The following is a 20150-nucleotide window of genomic DNA, read 5'->3' as shown; positions in this document are numbered from 1 at the left end:
TACCTAATGACCAAAATGCGTTCGACTTGTGCCAATTCGACTAAAACAAAAAAAAAAACACACAACATTGTTGGTAAGGAAAAGGAAGAAATATAAAGGCAAAAAAATAAAACAAAATTAAATAAATAAAATAAGGAGAAAAAAAATACAAACACACACACACATTCATTGACTAATTTCTTATTCCTCCCGAGATAACGGCGATCGTCTAATTGTCACAAAAGTTGATTTCATCGTCATTCCGTCGCCTCCCGTCTAAAATTACTTCTCCCTATAAATTTTATTTAAATGGTTAAAAAAAAAGAATTTTTTATCTAACCAAGATACTCCACGCGTCGTTCCATTCTCTAGTAAATGATATATGTGGAAAAAAAAAAAAAACGAAAAACATCTCTCGTTCTACTTCGGTATTAATCTAATTACCTATATAGTGAAATAAGAATGAGAGCCAACAACAAAGACATTAGATTGGAGCATCGATATTAGCCACGCCGAAGCTTGTATATACATATACATCTATGTATACTATTTTTTGTAAATTGATTTATTTACTTTTGTTTCTCCGCTGATTGGAAAGATGCGACAAAAAAAAAAAAAAAAAAAAAAAAACAACTACAGATTACACAAATCATTGTAAAAAAAAAAAAATTTTTTTCTTTATAAAATCGTTGCATACCCACACTTTCGACAAAGAAACGATATTCATTTCGCATAAGACGCCCCAACGTCTGATATCTAACAGCGATAAAAGTGAGAGAGAGAAAAAAAAAAAAAAAAAAACCAAACATGGCCGAATTGTTGAAATACCTAACGATCAAAAATTGATACGGAAATTTAAATTTTCAATACAACGATTCTAATTTTTAGTATGCATATGATTTTAATTCTCTGTGTGAAGAAAGAGAAAAAAAAAAAGAAAAACAAATAAAGGAAAAGAAATTAAAATTAAATAAAAACAATACTAGAACTAGTTTTGTGTTGCGATTTTTAATGACTATTATTCATGGTGAGATCGTAAAAATTCTCGCGTTTATAATCCAATTGTCTGGCAATATACGTACATTTCAAATAATAATTCACCAACGATTTTCGAAGAAGGTGGCGGCAGGAGGGGGTGGGGGGGGGGGGGCGAGAAAAAGAAAAATAAAAAGAAAAAAAGAACTTCTTCTTCCTCCAAATATTTCAATTATAGCCTTATCCATAACTTCTCGTACAAATAATCTACACGCACTAAATATACAACACAATTGCACCCACAATTTTTTATGCAGTCTCCTATGATAGAAAAAACGTGTGAATGATTATAATCTGCGTAAATAGGATGAAACCATAATCCATTTACATACGATTTGTACCTTAACACACGTGTTTCTCAAATTCCTAAATTGTAATATACCTAATTATACCACACGACTTGGCAATGGGTATCGAATTACTTATCACTAGGTACAATATATATGTATACATATATGTATATCGCTAGAGAATGGATGCCGTTGTTAATATTATTATTATTATTATTATTATTATTATTATTATTTATGTTGTTGTTGTGGTCGTTGTTTTTGCTATATGTACTAGAAACAAATAATAAATATTACCTAATTGATGAATATGAACCGATACTTTATAAACTAATAACAACAACAACAACCATAATAATAATGATGATAATAATAATAATAATAATAATAATAATAATAATACACAATTATATTGAGGAAAAAAAAAATGCATGTACATATATACACGTGTGTGTACGTGTGTACGTGTGTGTGTGTTACGCTCTTACAGTTTAAAAAGCCTAGTTGACACATTCTTGATTGTATAGAAATCTTTCGAGTTGCAAGTTTCATTATTGCGGTAATAATATCAATAGTAATAGTAATAGTAGTAAATGAGAAACAAAAAAAAAAAACCGTCTGTCTTTCACTATTACGAATGATTTTCTATTCAATTCATCTATCGTATCTTGAAGCTATTATATCTCATCTCCGCATATATATATATATATATATTTAACTAGTCATTCGTACATACCACCGTATACGTATCGTACTAACAAGTGATTTTTTTTTTATCAATTATTTTCTCTCACAATCAGAAAAAGATAAAAACTTCTCCATGCTATAAAGTAATTTTCTAATCTGTCGCAGGTAAGAAGGGGGAAATAAAAAAAAAAAAAGAAAAAGAAAAACAACAGAACAATGCCGTACATAATTCCATCATCGGCTATCAAACATCTAATCGCTCTCTAGTATGAGTTCCGTGAATATTTCTTGACGTACGAGATGCGGAGGTAATTTGAAAAAGAGATTAATAAACGGAAAAAAAAATAAAAAAAAAAATAAATAAAAGATATACAGACTTTACGAGCATAGAATGATTGAAAATTGAGACCTACTCAATTAATCATAGCAATAATTGTAACAATAATAATGATAATAATAAAACTATACTCGAGTACTCAGCTTTGATCAATTAGTGTCCGATGTGTGTAAATGAAATATGTATAAGTGCTTTACTGTAATGGAATTGTACATATTGCTTTGGGTATCACATTGCCACTAGTTACAGATCAAAAGAGCAAAGAAAAAAAACAACAACAACAACAACAACAAGAAAACAAAGTAAAGGGGGAAAAAAAAAAGAAGTTTTTCAAAAATCTTTTTCATTTTTACTCAGTCGTGAATTATAACGATGTGAAGGAGAAGTGAAATATACGTGTATATATGTGTACAAAGTGCGTAGAATGAATTTTCAGACACGCAAAAAGAAAAAGAATAGGAAAAAAAAAAACAAATGAGGGAGAGAAAAGTAATAATAGTAATAACAATAATAATAATAATAATAACAATAATAATGATAATAATAGTAGGAGTAATGATAATAACTAAAATTTTTTTGCTTCTAAAAAGACAAGAGACCTAAACTCATCGATTTATTATTTCCTCATAATTTTTGTCTATAGTATATTTAAACTATGTTGTATGTATATACGTGAATTTTGTATACATATACATGTGTGTATACGTGCACATTTTATCTATAAATTAAACGTAAAACCCAGCTTAAAAAAAAAAAAAAAAAAAAAAAAATGTTTATTCAGGATAGAAAAACGTTCGGATCTAGTCATCTGAAATAAAATTCGATTCTTATTGGACCTTGCTGCCCTAGTAAGGAGCAGCTTGCCAATTTTCGAAATAACGCGTTCTCCGTGATCCTACCTCCTTCTTTTCGCCGTCTTCGATCTCTCGCCAAATATAACGGCAAGGCAACATAAATGAAAATCTATGACTACGTAGAATCGATATGTAATCGTCTAGTTCGCGCTATTCGTGTCGAGTGTTTCGATGAGCAAAGATTAAGTCAATCGAAAACATTTTAGTCCTTTCGTGAATGATAAACTGAACACGTATGGGCGATAGTCTCAAATACTGAACGTTCGTCTCAGATGCAGTGTAAGTGCCGGATTGACGTTGTGCAATTTTCCACGTATCGTTCAATTTCCTTCAAACCCTTCTCCTCAAGCGCATCTAGTATTCGCAAGTCTGGTAAATTAGCCTTTTTTCACAAGACAATTTCACGATGAAAGAAAACAAACTTAGCACGATCGCAAAGTACGGTATAAAAATAACGACATGTTTGATTGGTAAGATTTCGTGTTTTCTTTTTTCTTCTTTTCTTCTTTTTTCTTTTTTCTTTTTTTTTTCTTTTTTTTTTTTTTTTTTTTAAACAAATATTACACGGTTTGCGTTACGCATAAATAATATACATAATTAAGATTTAAGGTTTGTGAATTATTTACATTACATTGTGAAACGACGTTGCGGGAAAAAGACTATTTTTTGCAACAACTCGGAGATAATGAGTTTCCCCCCAGGAACTTAGGATAATGATTATTTTACAATGTACGATGCGATACACGTATGTATAAGAAAAATAAGTATACAAGATTTCTTTTGTTGGTTTGTTTGCTTGCTTTTTTTTCTTTTCCGCCTTATCAGTTATCAATCTTACGATGTAACAAATGAATGAAAATTCTTAAAATCTAAAACGTCGACGGAACACAACTACCGTCGTTAACGTTTCCCATTTTTTCTTAGTACATAGATCTAGTATCGACGTTCTCTTTTCTCTTTTTTTGCTTTTTTTTTCTCTCTTTGTTTCATGTGTAAAGCTGGGTCTATGAGATCTTCTTGTGAATAAAATATTGTCCGTAATATTTAACTTCTTTTCTACATAATAGCTTAAAAATTAGGGAAACAAAAAAAAAACAAAAAAAAAAACCGAAACAAATATGAGACAGTCTTACCTAGTACAACGAAATGAGAAAAGATTCATGTCGTTTTGTTGTTCTTGGCCATATTGTGGGAAGCCCAGTTCAACGAGGTTTTCCAAGAATTGCACAATGCCTCGTCAAATTTACTACGAAAATGCATCTGTGCTTCGTTTTCTGACATTTCTAAAACCTGAAAAAATTCAACGTGATTTGGAATTACTTTACATGAAGTTTGAACAATTGAAAAGTGATGAAAACCAAATACATAATTTATTATACTCACTAGGGTGTCTCTCAGATAATTAAGATCCTTTTCCGACGAGAGCTCAGGAAGACCGGTAGAGATCATCATAGCAAAGAGTGATAAAATAAGTCCGCCGTGTCTCCTTAAAACGAGGAAAGCTTGCTCGCAGTATCTTTGAAATCGTTGAAATTCCACCACCGCCTGACCTTTCTTGGGCTGACCTTTGTTTATAACGTGTACAAAGTCATTTGTCAATACAAAAGGGACCCTTTCCCTTCTGAAGCCAAATTTTTCTTTAAAGTGACCCAATATGTGACCGAAATCAATGTGGAATAACTGGCCCGTTTTTTTCACCATAATGTTGTCCGAATGGCGGTCAGCTATACCTAACACATATGTAGCGACACAATATCCCGCACAACTCAGCGTAAACTCTTCAACGGCTTTGTTCAACGCAGCTTCGGTTTGGTTGTGATCCTTTAGCCAAGCGAGCAGCGAGCCCCTCCTGCATCATTGTCAATAACATACGTAAATCAATCAACAACGTACTGGCACAGCAGGCGATATACCACTTTCAATGCAACATCAATTTTCAATCATAGAAGACCTATACTATGACATCGGAGAATTCCCTAGGGACTGTATTACTCATGCGACACTCACATTTCCACATCATGAACTTAACGGTACCCTCCTACCCTTAATTGCATTGCTGTATCACCTTTTTTTTTCTTACTAGAAAAAGCACTCCCTGTTATAAGACTCGAAACAGATATACCGTTTTATGTACAATCGTCTGGATATTCTGCTTCGCGGATAAGGTGAGTGACCAGAAATTGGACGAATACATGTAAAAACGAAATAAAACATGATGATATACCTGAAAGCCGATGTCGCCGAAAACATTCCTTTCTCTTTTTGAATATTGGCTATCGTTTCGGCGTTAAGGACAACTTCGATCATCCCGACTCTGTGCTCGGTGGATATGCAGCCGTAAGGATTCATGCGTAAGTCTAAACCCTCGTTCTTCCAAAGCTTATCCATTATTCGCAGCATTTGCAGCGTCAACATATCTTGCCTAAGGTCGTCACCGTGTTTTAGTATCAAGTATATATCGTCTCCGTACGGATCTGCGTTTTCAAAGACCAGCCAAAGAGGTCGCATCTTACTATCCATTACTCTGCATTTCTCCATTCTGTCACGAGTAGGGTATCGAATTAATTTCAAGTCTTCGTCTTGTGTACAGATTCAACTTGAACAACACAGTAGTGATTACTCACTTTACATATTTCCATCTGTAACTTGGATCGAGAGGATTTAGTATATTAGAAACGGCTTCTCGACAGTGAGGCTCTTGGAGAAATTCCTGCAGCGCGGCTTTGCGGTCTTTTCTCTGCCTCACGAATTCCGAGGTCGATCTCAACTTGTCCAAACATTCCATTTCCTTGGTAAGAGCGCGCATGTGTTCCTGACTTCCTCGACAATAAGCTTCCAGGATTAATCCAAACCGCACGGACACCGAACCCACCTGCATTTCTGATCTGTGAAAGCGAATAATGCATGAACTCGATACTTCTCAGCGAAATTCAGACAAGTTTTATCGATATATAGCAAATTCGCTTTCAAGAAATCTTACCTCAAATGCCAGAACAGGTAGTGCCCTATGCGCTGGTTGTTGAGCGCTCTTCTGAGCAAAAATTCTGTCAGTTCACACGATAGATAATTTTCGTGTTTCAGAGCTTGGACAAGTTGTAATAAATAAAGGCTCAAATCTTCATCGCTAACATCCATGAGACACCGTACAGCAAAGCTCCGTACAGTCTGATCGGCGTACGCGTAGTCCAGTAATTCTAAAGCTTTCTCCACGGGCAGCTGAGGCCACTGTTGAACCAACGCCGTCGCCTCCGCCACTTCCCTGAAATTGCGCAATTATATTTTCATTAGTCACTAAACAGGCAAAAACTCTCTTCGAGCATACCTGTGATCATTCCACTCGACGCAATGTAACAGCTTCGTTAATAGTGTGGGTATTTTCTTTAGGCAGTGATACCGCAGCGCCCACATTGTTTTTCTTTCTTGCTCGTGAAGTTCATGCATCGGATCGCTGTCGGCAAGCGTTCTCAACTGTTCCAATTGCTGAAACTTATTACTATCCAAATCCTGATAAAGTTCCTCCTCGTCGCCAGTTTTACGCAAGCTGTTAGCATATTCCACAACTTTTTCCAACGTTGGATAAAGCACTGATTTGTCCTTACCGTAACTGAAAGAGAAACGAACGATGATGAGCATATTCATTCGAAATACAATTAAACAAAGTATATTATCGCTTCGACGAAATTCCGTGATTGAACAAAAATAAATTGCAATTGTCAAAAACTTGCTTCGGAAAGGTGAGCATAAGTGCAGCGGCGTGATCTATGTGCGGATTGGAAACAACGGTTCCGAGGGGGTGAAGCAGATCTTCGTTCTGCATATCTTCAGCATATGTCCACGTGTAGAGTGTCATAGCGCCGGTTTTGAGCTGAGATTTAAAGTCGTATATCGTTGTGTTCGCCCAACACAACGGATTTATATAATATTCTTGTTTAGAGTCCTTGACGAGCCTCCGGCTCTTCAGCCCTCGCGCAGTCTTGCTTATCTCATAAAGAACAAAACAAAGTCTCGACATTCTAGGTATGTCTCTGACTTTGATGTCGAATTTCAGAGTCTCTTCCCATTCACAGCTTCCCTCGTTTCCTCGCTCATTTCTCACTATATTTTCACCAGTCTTCTGACTTTCACAGAGGGATTTGCCGCCGTGAAAAAGACCCGCTTGTACGCCGATCTGTGAAAAAATATGAAATTTGTCAGTAGCTCGCATTAGTCAGAGCAAAAAAAAAACGCTTTGCAAATCAGTCAACGAATACAAAATTACCTCTACAGTACGGTGTGCAGCGTCGCAATTCAGGCGGGATATGCCATTTACATTGAACATAAACTGCTCGTCCAGTTTCCAGGCAGATATGTGCTTGCCTTTTTTGCGCAATGTGAGCGTGGAAAAAGACGGCCTGGTACGTTTAAGACTATCGATTTCTGGCACTTCACAAATACTGTCGTGATCGATGGACAGATTAATAACGCTCATTGTAACTAGAGTCGGCATTATATCTCGAGCCAGACAATCCTGAATATAGAAGAATTGTATAAGCGGATAATCTCCGATCAGGTACTCTTCCTGACCGCAAACTTTGAGTATAAAATCCCCAGGCCTTTCGCCACGCGAATTTAAAGTCATCGCCTTTTTATTCAATATTTGCGTCAGTAGTTGGTGCGGTGTGGTTTCGTGCTGTATTTGAAACGTGAATGTAGTCTGAAATAAAACAAGGTAGTGTAAAAAAATTTATTCAATTTCTATTCTTTATACATGTTCAGATCAATGCCGATCTTATAGACAGTGTGTTAAGGCTACGCTAGGCTCTTCTTCAAATAACTAAACGATCGCTTTCATTAAAATCCACTCTTCAATTTTTGTTCCCCATCGATTACTCGCTAAAAGTAAAACTGTAAAACCTCGAGCTAATAAATAAAATGGAAAATAAATACAATCCAATTTGAGCATTGGACCCAAGTGTTCCTCTTTATCGACTGAGCGAGAGGTAAGTGAGGAAGAAAGGCAAGCTGGCAGCCTGCAGGCTGGTAAACAAATCTCGATTTGAAATTCAATCCAGTGTCAGTTGGGGCTTCGGATTGATATAAAATTTCTAACAACTGAGCTTTCGGTGCGAGTTCAAGAAACGCAGGTTGAAGTTATGAGTTGAAACATTGTCTCCCTATACTGGTTAATTTCTAATTTTGTAACTTTCTTTTATTATAAATTTAAAATTTGTAAATCAAGCTATACACCTAACCTAAAAAAATGCTTGACGGTGGGGATGATGGCTCGTTGGATACGAATAAAAGCAAAACTAACGAAGAACTAAAAGACGAGATGACAGAATTGAATAAACTGTTAAGCGCGGAAAGAGAGTACGACGAAAAGTACCAACAAGAAATGCACGAGATGCGACAAAAGTTGAGAGCCGCTCTCGCCATGCAGAAGGATCTTTTCGAAAGCAACGAATTATTGGAAGAAAATCTTTCACGAGAGAAGCTGGAAGCGGAAAAGAAAACAAACCAACTTTTAGAAAAGTAAGAACGCACGAATTCAAGACCTAATCGAATCGAATATTGTTTTCCATTCTATTTTTCTTTGTTATTGTTGCTCAAGACTCTCAATTAATATTCCAGATTTGCTACTGAGAAAAAAGATTACCAAGAACAACTATCAGAGCTGGAGGCGAGCCTGTTGTGTGAAAAAAAAAGGAATCAAGACTTGCAAGAAACGATTGCAGTCAAGGAAAAATTACTCTTCGCCACGACAAGATCCGAAAGTTTAGATAAGAGTGAGGAGTTAGGAATAATGAAGAAAACGATCGCTAACCTTAACGAGGAATTAGATAAGAAACAAAAAGTTGAGGAAGAGCTGTTATTCGTACAACAGCAGCTTGAGGAAACTATCGTAACGCTTAAAAAAGATTACAATGAAGTCGGTGAAATATTGGAGGTGAAAAAAAGATTTCATACTTTTAGTCAAGTTTTTATAATATAATTTAGTTAAGTTAATATATTTTAGACATTGCTTTAATTGTTTTTCAACATTTTAACGGATCGCCTGTTTTGCAATGAAACTTTTTTTTTCTACAGATGAAAAAAGCAGATATAAAATCACTGAACGATATTTTGGAAACTACGAGGGACGAACTTGTTATATGTCGGTCTGAATTGGAGTCACTGAAATCTATTCCCGCGAATGATTTTGTGAAGGGTATTTTATCTTCTGTATTAAGATTTGTGCAGGTTTTTCAACTATTTGTAAAACTCGTTCGTTTGTTTACTTCTATTTCCTTTTGTAGGGAATTCGCTGTTTGCCGAAGTAGAAGATAATCGAAGAGAATTGATAAAAGATCTGACATCGATGAAGGAAAAATACATAGAAATGAAAGAAACTTACAGAGCAAAGGAGAATGAAATCAGTGCACTCAAAGCTGAGAGAGCAACGCTACTAAAAAGATGGAAAGATGACGACGCAGAGATGATGGATCATAACGCTCGTTTGATAGAAACGTACAAATCGCGTATTTTAGAGCTGGAGAATAAATTGAAAATGGAAGTAAAAAAACTGAAAGTTACAGACGGTAACAAAGAACCAGCTAACAACAACTTCAGGTAAACGACTATTCGCATTTCATCTGTAATGCTAAATACTGCAATTATTGATTGCCTAATGAATTTGAATATTTCTTTGTAGCTATCTACAATCTCTCTTGGCAGCAAAGAAGAAAGAGATCGAAGATCTGCAAAGTCATCTGGATGAAAGTTCAACGCAGAAGATTATACAGGAAGAAATTAAATGCCATCTTTCAAAGCAGCTCATACAGTGGAGACGGAAAGCCATGTCGTTTCAGGTAAGCTGATGAAAGATCTTCATTTATTTATTTATTTATTTTTCTTATAAAACTTCAGAAGGACATAATTATAGCTAGAAACGAATAACAATTTAATTGTTCATAGGCACAGTATTTGGCTGCGCAAAATCAAATCAAATGTGAGGACTGTCTGAAACTAAATGCAAAAGATATTTGTGGAGAAATTGAGCATCTGGATGAAAAACCAATGGAAAATATCACACCTGATTTGGGCGAAGCAAATCAAGTCGACGATACTTTGGAGAAACTACTTCAAGTTCCGACTCTTTCGATGGACGAATTGAAAAATTCAACAGCTTCAGTGAGCAAGCTCAATAATGATTTAGAATCATTGGAGGAGTTCAATACACTCGGTGAATCCAGGGAAGCGTGTCGTTCGGGAGAAAGTATTAAAACCAATCCGGTATCCGGGTCTCCAAAAAAAAGTGTTGGCTCGAACAAAGAGAACACGGCCAGTAGCTCAAACGCGATTGATGCAACCCTAAAGTCAGCGCTTGTAAAACCTCCGAAGAAAACTACGTGTTCCAAAAATCAAGAGAAGACAACAAAGAGTTTGAGATTTACATGCGATACTGTGGATGTGCAAAAGCCTAAATTAACCAGGCAAAAGGTCGAGAAAAAGAAATGTCCAGTTGTCTTTATAAGTACTCAACCAAGAAAATGACTTCTTACCTAATTTTGATACAATGATTTTTTACGCACTATTATTCAAATGAAATAAATATTATGTACTTTTAAACTCTTACCTCTGTGTTCTCAAACTTAGTGAGGACCACGAAATTACCATCCTTGAGTCGAGATTCAATATTCTTATGTATAACATGTGGAGGTGCTAATCGCGGGGGATACTGATAACAGACTTTTTCCTCCCAGGATTTCTTCTGTCTACTTTGCACTATTTCGTCTCCCAGGAGTCTCATTTTCCATCGAAAGTCATTCACTTCTGAATTTTTTAATGCGACAAATTCGTGCAGGCCTTAAATAAAAAAATCACAAGTTAGGAGTAACTTAAAAACTTACGACGTAAACTTTTTCTACTAAAACTTTTGCAATCTTTCCTCGTTGCTTGAGCAAAAAAAAGAAAAGTCGATATTCTTCTTGAAAGTTTGTCGTGTATACCGAAAAAATTTGGTAAATAACGATTACGTATTCAAAAACCTGTTTTGCTTCTAAATTGTTTCAATTAATTCAATTCGCATGAGAGATATTCAATCAGTGCTGTTAATTGAATCTCAGTATCGAGTTTGTACACCTATTTATTCATGCAAAACGATATCGATTACAGAAAAGAAACGAGTCTTGTCTCTCCGATTGAAAAAATTAAAGTAAAAATTGTGCAAAAGGTAAGTCGACTTGAACCAGAGCACAATCGCTACACAAAACTTGCCAACGACTCGGTCAACAAACCATTAAACAAAAACGTGAGATTAAGCTAATGTTTACCTTTTCCGATGAGATGACTTATTTGATTATCCAATAGTTTGTCCCCTTTCTCTCCCTCGCGTTCGATAACCTTAAGTACGGAGCAAAAAGGCCTGATATCACAGAGTCGTCTGTTTTCATCGCGAAGTTCCTCAGCCTCAGCCATAGAATTGATGCACGAGAATACATAGGAATTGGCATCGCGCAGCGTTCCATGTAACGGATACTTGCTCGCCTCGTCCCAAAGGTCCTGCATAAATAAATTCGAAAGACCAAAATTAAGAAGAGTGAAGAGTGAAGAGTGAAGAGTGAAGAATAAACCATGACGAGAGGTAGAAACGGAAAATAAATTAAGGATTACAAACCTCCTTGATCTCCGTAAGGGTGGCATTCCGATTCGTCTCGAGGGGTATGACGACCCCATTTGGCATCAAGCACGTGAGCTCGACAACCTCGGTGGGTGTCTTGGTCCAGTAGTTGTAGGTGTAGACGCTGGGTACCTGAACCATGGTGTTTCCGTTGGTAGGAAAGCGGGGTCTGAAAACCGAGGATAAAAAGGTACTCGATGATTCTGGGGTCCTAATCACATCTCGCGATTTAGAGTGGACACGTTAGGGCCGTGACACAGTTCCATCCTTTCCATTGTAATATGTAGCGTGAAAGCAGGACGACCGACGACGAACAAGAAGCGGCTAGTGTCAGTCACTGCTACATTTTTCCTCCGCGATTCTCGGCAACACCGGGATAATAAATAAATTTTATACGGATTTCGATCCCTCCTTCGTGTCTCCCTGATTGATGATCGGTTAGAGATTTCAAAGCTGAGGGATTCGATCGGCGGAAAGAAATCGCTCTCGAGACAACAACGGACCAGAAATGCAAATAACTATCACTGCACGCAATAACAACACCATCGGCCATTATTCATTTCGCTCTTTCTCTCTCCCTCCCTCCCACTAGCCATCTCATTCTCTCTGTCTCTCTCTCTCTCTCTCTCGCTCGAGACTCTCGCGCCTACTCTCTCGACGACTGACGGACTAGACGGGGGTAACTTCACACGGTTACCAGTTGCGTCTGAGTCTGAGTTTGTTTCGTTCCTGATATCGTTGCTGATGCAGAGCCATGCTGCTGCATGCATGCTACCAATTTCTCCCCGATTTTAGACTTATTTCTCGCAGTCATCGCTTCGGAGCGATCCGAATTGTTATTATCTTCGCGAAGCTTATCTATCGCGTCATCGTCTCGTTAATCTTTTTGATTATCGCCTCCCAGTTACTACGATTTAAAAATAAAAACGTTGATGCATGTTGCGGGTGAAAAGTAGTCTTATCGTTAAGTCGCATGACAAATTAGCCATGCTGCATGAACGCATGTGCGTAGAGATACGTGCATACGCATTTTCATCCCCACCCCACTTCAGGTGAGTCTTTTTCAGTCTTTTTACTCCTCTGTTGTTGGTAACATCGGCTGCTAGGCGGACGAGTAACCGGCGCAGTTCACGCTGGTAACAAGTAACAAGTGAATAACGCCGCTTCCCGATCGTGTTTTCTAAGCCGCGACGCCCCGTTGCAACGTCATGTGATTTCCTAACCAATATTCCGCAGCAGCAGCAGCAACCAGTTACACCCTGCCTGAAGAACACCTACCAGCGACGATTAATCCTGGAAAATGCGATAACATGTCCGGCGTATTCGAACACTCGATAAAAGTACCGAGGCTTTACAAAACCGTTGCTAAAATTGTACAAACTGTTAGGGAGGACGGAGCCAGCCTCAAACAGTTAGTTTATCTCAAACAGCATCCTGTAAGTACTTAATTACTGTGGGGTCGCCTCGTGTTTTTCAAATATGAATCAGTACGTGTGTTTGTTTTGTCCGCTCTTCTCTTTTTTTCATCCTATCTTTCCTTCCTTCCTTCCTTTCTTTCTTTCTTTCTTTCTTTGTCGCGCCCGACGATAACGACGTTTAAACAAAAATTAACCTTTTTCTCACAATTTTTATACCTACTAATAACGGGCGTACAATACGAAAAACTATATTTACAAAAGATTCAGAGAGTGCTAAATTAAACAAAGAAAAATGCTTTCATTGTAACATCAAAGGTGATGAAAAGTAAAAACAAAAAAAAAAAACAAAAAAATTAATATCAATCCTAAAATTCCAGTTACCGACAACTTCACAGAGTTTGCTCAATTTATATGAATTGCAATTCTTTTCAGCTTCTAGGTATTACCTGTAACGACTTGTTGTACAGATTTTTTAATCCACAAGTAAAAGAAAGCTCAATAATTGTAGAGATTTGATATAGCAAGAAAATGAGTTTCTACTCATTAAATACCATTATTCTATCAATTATGCTTTGATTGTTTTGAAATCATCAGTAACCATGACTTTTTCCAGTAAAAATATTTATCCTACTTATTTTTGGATAAATTAAACGAATAAAATTTATTTCACGTCAGTTTAAAATACACGTGAATTTTTCATCCCACTTTTTCCTTCTGGCCAAGAAACGCTTCTGGCCAGACTGTTCGTCTGATAAATATTTTAGAAGAAATTTCGTTGTTTCCACCAACCTTGTGACTAATTGCAAGAACAAGAAAAAAAAAAAAAAAAAAAAAAATTTACATCAAGGAGAAGCATTTTATATATTTATTCACGTGCGACCGACGTCGTGCGTTTCGAAACATTTTTTCCTCGTTCCTTATCTCGACTAACATCCTGGCGATGCGGTCTAAATGAAATATTGGTGTTATACGCAGAATATTAAAGCATTGTATGCCCTCGCGCTCACCAGTCTTCAGCACGCTTCTCAACTGGATCAGCTTATCCGTCGGACCTTGATACTGGTAAACGAGCCCAGACTTGACCCATGGCTAGCCAGAATTTTGATCACTGAATTATTATGGGGAAAAAAGCATTTGAGTTCAGAATGCAAGCCAGTGTTAACGGTTCTTGCCTATGAGAAATCATTGAAGGATGAGCTAAAGAATACAGAGTCATTTGAAAATCCTGAGAATAAGCTAAAAGGTAAACAGAATTTATTTTCTCCATTTTTTAACGGCTTGCATGTTGTTTTTGCAGAATATTTGCCGCATTGAGAATCGCTGCGCGCAGAGAGACGCAGACTTATCATCTTTCCCCGATAACCAAACGATTAATATCCAACGTGCAGCGCTGCCGGTTTCATGGTTCTAATCATCCGTAACAACAGAATACAATCGAGAAGACATTCTAAGATAAAGCAGTTCTGGTCCTGCTTCGTTAATGATTATAATAGACAAAACTCTAATAGCTTTGAAGTTGTGCAAAACGCATCGGGTAACGGCGGCAATAATATGTACGGAGAAAGGAGAGAGAATATGCGTCAACTCAGAGTCTTGGGATTGTTATTCCTCTACAGCACCGCCATGTTCACTCTGCCGTTTGCCGCATTCTTTGGATCCCGGCATATCCTGAACACCGAATTTCACGCCGACAAATTCACTACAAATTGCATATCTGCTTTAGCCGCTGTAGTTACGGTCAATTTAATCATAGCCAGTTACGCATATCGAGCAATTTTCGAACCTGAGCCTGCGACCGGAGAAATTATTTCTGATAATCGAACCGAAGTCGACGATCGACCGATGTCCAAATCAGACCTCAATTTGAAAGAAGACTGAAGGATTTTGTAATATTGATTATATTATTGCACAATATCTTTCTTATTTTCCTATTCTTAGCATTATTTGGTTTTTTTTTTTTGTTTTTTTTTTTCATATCTTTCGACAATAATTGTTTTTCCAATACGGATATTACCCTTTACAATTCTAGACCCATTGACCCACTGCTATAAATAGCATCGGTTCGATTCACATACCTCTTCACGTTTTTAAATTTAGAGCAATGAATTCTAGCCGATGTACAGAATATATTCAGGTCCAACTGTATTTTTGTCAAAATAAACAGTGTCTAATATAAGTGAGAAAAACTCGTGAATTTCATTTCAACAATCTTCTATCTGGGCACAATCACGTTTCAACTGTAAGACTCTTTATGCAAGATGATTAATCATTCAGATTTCTGTGAACATGATTGTGCCCAAATATTTCCCGCCACGTATTGTTCGTTGTCAAGTGATTAACGAATAAAATTCCAACGATTATAAAAGGCAAAGAATTTACTATTCGTACGAATCTCATATTCCAATACAATTCGAGCCAATTGCCTATAAGGTTGACAATGAAAAAGAAACGACTGCTCAATACAATATGAGGCATATCGATTGATCAGAGCATTGAGTACTGGATTTTGATTTTCAGTTGAGAAGCCAAGATATGTCAGAGTCAATACATTGTCGATGTCCGTGGAGGAGGCCATCGAGTCTTTCAAAGAAGAGGGATGGCGTCAATTGCACAGGAGCAAAGATTACGCAGAGTTTATCGAAGCCGTGTCAAAGTTGAGCGGCATGGCTTTCATTCAAGACATACACGTCCCAGAATTGTTGATATTTCCACCAAAAACACAATTCTACAACCACGCCGGCTATACTAGCGGGTCGATAATCTTACAGGACAAGGTGAGAAAATTCCCACAATTGGAAAGTTCACTTTGTAACTAAGTATTGATTATTTTCATCTTTACAGGCAAGCTGTTTGCCCGCTCATCTACTCGATGCTCGGCCAGGATCTACTGTACTTGACATGTGCGCCGCGCCAGGAATGAAGACAACCCATTTGGCCGCAATGCTTAATAATAAAGGGTACGAGCCAGCTGGATAATACGTTAAATTTTTTCACCGCAAATTTTAGGCAAGTCGCTTCTCGTTGACTACAGCATCCTCTAATTCCAGAAAGATCTACGCGGTGGAAATCGACAAACGAAGGTATCAGACGCTTTGCGAAATAGTCGCATCGACGAACTCTCATTGCGTAGAAACCATCAATGCCGATGTAATGACGCTGGACGCCCGACGATGCCACGATGTTGAATATATTTTGGTTGATCCGAGCTGCTCTGGTTCAGGTAACTTGCGCTTTGAACTTGTTATTGAAACAATTATATTCAAAAGTTTCTTCATTTTCCAACGAAACGCTACCTTTGTTCACTTTTCTAGGAATGCTCGACAGGCTGGACGTCGATTCCAATACTGAAAAATGCGCACCTGGACGATTAAGGAATCTACAGTCGTTTCAGGTGATAATACTTCGTCATGCTCTGCTGAATTTTCCCAAGGCAAAGCGTATTGTTTATTCAACTTGTTCTCTCTATCCCGAAGAGAACGAACAAGTCATCGACGATGTTATATCTCAGGTTGGCGATGCGTATAAACTGGTATCAGCGAAAACACTTATGAATGAGAACTGGCTGAATTACAGTTCGAAAGAGTATAATTGTAAGGATAATTGCTTGTACGCTAGACCCGAGACTGACTTGAGTAACGGTTTTTTCGTGGCTGTGTTTGAAAGGAATTTTGACGCTCCGTTACCAGAAATTAGACGCAAAAAAAGTAAACTTGGATCCGATACAATCAACGGAGAGAATGGTGTAGAGTCAAGTGAAGCTCCATTTAGCAAGAAAGATAAGAAAAAGAAACAGAAGCATTCCAATGAACATGCGTTGAGTAATGAAAACGGTGGCATAGCTGTTACGCTGGAAAGTGAGGAAATCACTGACAATTACGAAGCAGTTATTCAAGGAGGAACAGACGTTGTAAGCAAGAAGAAGAAAAAAAAGCGAGCAAAGGACATTGATGTAGCAGAGAACGATGGCGCGGAAGAAAACTCTCAGAATGATTGCGACGAAGTTAACAAAACTGAAGAAACGAGTTCAAAACGAAAACACAAACACAGCGGAAGCTGTTTGGTGGAAAGCATTGTAGAAAATTGCGACGAGTTGTCGACGAAGAAAAAGAAATGTAAGAAATCGCGAACGGAAGGCAAAGAAATCGACTCAAATGCACTTCGAGATGAAGAAAACGTTAAAAAGAAGGCGAAGAAGTCCAATAAAAAACGCGATCGCGTAGAACCTGATGAGGAAGCGGATAATGAATCGAAACACAAGGTATCCAACGATGCAGTTGACAAAACTGCCAAGAACGCAGACCCAGCGTCTCGTAAAAAACATAAAAAGAGCAGAGTTTGAATTGTTGCAGAAAGACTGTACCCAAATATTTTTCTGACAATGAAAACGTTTCGCTCTAATTTCTGTACTATGTTCATTTCACAGCTTACAATTTCCTTATTATCTATATCTTCCTTGGTAAAAACAATTCCCTAGAAAATTTCTGTAGAAGGACAAAGTCTGTGGCAATGGAACAGAGAAAAAAAAATTGAGAAACTCATGAAAGCAAATGAAAAATCCATAAGAAAAAAATCTCTGGCCGCGTTTTTTGGTCAAAATAAGGTGAACGAAAATTAAACACCACGCAATAGTACATAATAGAAATGATTTTGAGCAAATTCGAAGAAACCAATAAGCCAAGATCTTAGCACTTTGAGAAAAGGTTCCACAATTAGAACGTTCAAAATGCTTACTAAGCTCTAGTGGTTTTGATCTTCTATTCTGTTGTTATCGGGTTCATTTTGTTCACTAGAAATATCTCCAGAATTCATCTTTTAGAATATTTAAAAAATCGCGGTATAACAGCTGTAACATTACCTTGACGGCGTATACATCTCGCTAATATCAAACAGCTTCCACATCGAACTGCGTGAAAAATTGTACGACAAATCATCGCGGCTGTCCGACTTGTTTAAACCCGTGTTACGATCCATCGAAAATGTCGTAGGATAACCGATCACCAAAATAAGGAAAGTCCAATTTGCAGCGTGTTTTGTTTTTTCTTGTATTTGTCACATAAAAATGGCGTAGGAAAACCAATCACGAAATTAAGGAAAGTCCAATTTGCAGCGTGTTTTGTTTTTTCTTGCGTTTGTCACATAGAAATGGCGTAGGAAAACCAATCACGAAATTAAGGAAAGTCCAATTTGCAGCGTGTTTTGTTTTTTCTTGCGTTTGTCGCATAGAAATGGCGTAGGAAAACCAATCACGAAATTAAGGAAAGTCCAATTTGCAGCGTGTTTTGTTCTTTCTTGTATTTGTCACATAAAAATGGCGTAGGAAAACCAATCACGAAATTAAGGAAAGTCCAATTTGCAGCGTGTTTTGTTCTTTCTTGTATTTGTCACATAAAAATGGCGTAGGAAAACCAATCACGAAATTAAGGAAAGTCCAATTTGCAGCGTGTTTTGTTTTTTCTTGCGTTTGTCACATAGAAATGGCGTAGGAAAACCAATCACGAAATTAATGAAAGTCCAATTCGCAGCGTGTTTTGTTTTATTTCGTGTTTTCCCACCGTCCGCATATCCCTTTCTCTCACTCAAGTTTCCTTATGTCATTATCCATCCACGGACATGTTTACACTCTGAAAACCAGCGATGACGGGATAACTATAAACACGCACAACGCGCCTTACGGCAGATTCAATCTCTTGTAATATCTTAACGGACGAATATCTTTGCTGCTGAAATTGGCGGACACATGCCGATCAGCATCTGTCTCACGATCCTTAGCTTTCGGAGCGTCGAGCACGTATTTTTCACGTCTATCACACGTGAGAAATATCTTCATGAGCAGCGATATTTTTGCGGCGCATTTATTCATCCTCGAAATCCAAATACTGTAAAAATAACATCGACAAAAGCTCTTCACTTTTCCACACCAAATTTATATAAACGATTAACTGAACAATAAGTTTGCTCTAGGTAAACACGATTAATACTACAAGTTATAAAAATTGTGTCGCCCAAGTTTATTATCGCCGTTCAAGCCTTTTTCTTCCTTCCTTCGTCAGATGTATCACTGCGATGACTGACAAACGGCTCTGTTGCATATTTTTTCGATACGTTTTTTTCCTCATCTACGTAAACGCCTACCGCCGTCATTTACTCAGCGGGTATTTCCTTTCTCGACCACACTCGTCCGGTTTATAATCAAGACTGTCTAATTCTGTCTCAAGCTCTGTTTAATAAACATAAATTCAATTTCTATATCGTTCGATACTTTTATTTGAAGAACGACAACGATACGTGTTAAAAAAAAAAAAAGAATTAAAAAAAAGAAGACACAAATTTCGGAGTATTGATAAATGAATATAATTATTCGTCTCATCTGGAAAAATGCTTGATCTTCAAACTTGCCACTGCTTTCGACTTTCTGCGATTTTGCTCGCCGGAAGTAAAAATGCAAAAAACGTCTCCTCACTTTGCTTACAAATGCACTGTTTAAAAAAAATACAAAATAGTCGATTAATTGATCAATTTTTAGAGATCCAATCGAGTCGTGTTCGATTATTTTTTGGACTTGATTAATCAATGCATCGATTATATTTTTAGCTTAGCGACCATCGCTAGCGGGAAGATTTCGGAGTTTTTTGATTGTATAGATTGAGTTATTGAAAATACGTGTAATGTTTCGCGTCTGGAACGTTTTATGTGTTAAAGATAAGGTGTCTCGACTTTTCTAACACATGTATAAAAATTACCGTCCGCACACACACTCGGGAGTTCCCCGATTATGGGTGAAGCAATTTCACACTCAACGGGGATTCCCGGAACTTGTTTAACCCTTTCAGTCACAGATGCCGCTATAGTGGCACCCTGCATTGTTGTAAATTTTTTTTTTCATATTTCATGCAAAATCTTGAATTGTTTTGC

General features: G+C 37.2%; 3 protein-coding genes across 3 annotated transcripts; 2 read left to right on the top strand and 1 right to left on the bottom strand.

Moving 5' to 3' along the window:
• Positions 1-4229: 4229 nt before the first annotated feature.
• LOC124408161 (phosphatidylinositol 4,5-bisphosphate 3-kinase catalytic subunit delta isoform) lies at positions 4230-12382 on the bottom strand. Its single transcript, XM_046884900.1, has 11 exons — positions 11818-12382; positions 11474-11702; positions 10777-11006; positions 7441-7875; positions 6908-7350; positions 6505-6786; positions 6163-6441; positions 5807-6067; positions 5407-5721; positions 4566-5031; positions 4230-4472 (listed from the first exon to the last, which is right to left on the bottom strand). The coding sequence occupies exons 1-11, from the start codon at positions 11959-11961 to the stop codon at positions 4341-4343; spliced, it is 3216 nt and encodes a 1071-aa protein (XP_046740856.1). The 5' UTR covers positions 11962-12382; the 3' UTR covers positions 4230-4340.
• On the top strand, positions 8189-10742 carry LOC124408162 (protein Spindly-like). The gene is made up of 6 exons (XM_046884902.1): positions 8189-8693; positions 8793-9108; positions 9249-9369; positions 9458-9770; positions 9853-10009; positions 10116-10742. Exons 1-6 carry the CDS (start codon positions 8422-8424, stop codon positions 10692-10694), a joined length of 1758 nt encoding a protein of 585 aa, XP_046740858.1. The 5' UTR covers positions 8189-8421; the 3' UTR covers positions 10695-10742.
• Positions 12383-12891: 509 nt separating the features above from the next.
• On the top strand, positions 12892-17706 carry LOC124408114 (28S rRNA (cytosine-C(5))-methyltransferase). Its single transcript, XM_046884822.1, has 7 exons — positions 12892-13256; positions 14214-14481; positions 15756-16012; positions 16080-16195; positions 16286-16458; positions 16550-17620; positions 17657-17706. The coding sequence occupies exons 1-6, from the start codon at positions 13131-13133 to the stop codon at positions 17575-17577; spliced, it is 1968 nt and encodes a 655-aa protein (XP_046740778.1). The 5' UTR covers positions 12892-13130; the 3' UTR covers positions 17578-17620; positions 17657-17706.
• The last annotated feature ends 2444 nt before the right edge of the window (positions 17707-20150 follow it).

Source organism: Diprion similis, chromosome 7, assembly GCF_021155765.1.
Source record: "Diprion similis isolate iyDipSimi1 chromosome 7, iyDipSimi1.1, whole genome shotgun sequence".
Classification (NCBI taxonomy): Eukaryota; Metazoa; Arthropoda; class Insecta; order Hymenoptera; family Diprionidae; genus Diprion; species Diprion similis.
The sequence above is the reverse complement of the archived record's forward strand: the minus strand, read 5'-3'. Positions and strand labels throughout refer to the sequence as shown.

Bases quoted from the DNA above. Each gene is read 5' to 3' on its own strand.
- LOC124408161 (XM_046884900.1), bottom strand. From the start codon at position 11,961: ATGGTTCAGGTACCCAGCGTCTACACCTACAACTACTGGACCAAGACA. The intron at 5,032-5,406 runs GTATATCATCAT...ACAATGATGCAG, and splicing joins TCGGCGACATCGGCTTTCAG to GAGGGGCTCGCTGCTCGCTT. The intron at 4,473-4,565 runs GTGAGTATAATA...GAATTTTTTCAG, and splicing joins ATTATCTGAGAGACACCCTA to GTTTTAGAAATGTCAGAAAA.
- LOC124408114 (XM_046884822.1), top strand. From the start codon at position 13,131: ATGTCCGGCGTATTCGAACACTCGATAAAAGTACCGAGGCTTTACAAA. The intron at 13,257-14,213 runs GTAAGTACTTAA...TGTTATACGCAG, and splicing joins TTTATCTCAAACAGCATCCT to AATATTAAAGCATTGTATGC. The intron at 16,196-16,285 runs GTACGAGCCAGC...CTCTAATTCCAG, and splicing joins GCAATGCTTAATAATAAAGG to AAAGATCTACGCGGTGGAAA.
- LOC124408162 (XM_046884902.1), top strand. From the start codon at position 8,422: ATGCTTGACGGTGGGGATGATGGCTCGTTGGATACGAATAAAAGCAAA. The intron at 9,771-9,852 runs GTAAACGACTAT...ATTTCTTTGTAG, and splicing joins CCAGCTAACAACAACTTCAG to CTATCTACAATCTCTCTTGG. The intron at 10,010-10,115 runs GTAAGCTGATGA...AATTGTTCATAG, and splicing joins GGAAAGCCATGTCGTTTCAG to GCACAGTATTTGGCTGCGCA.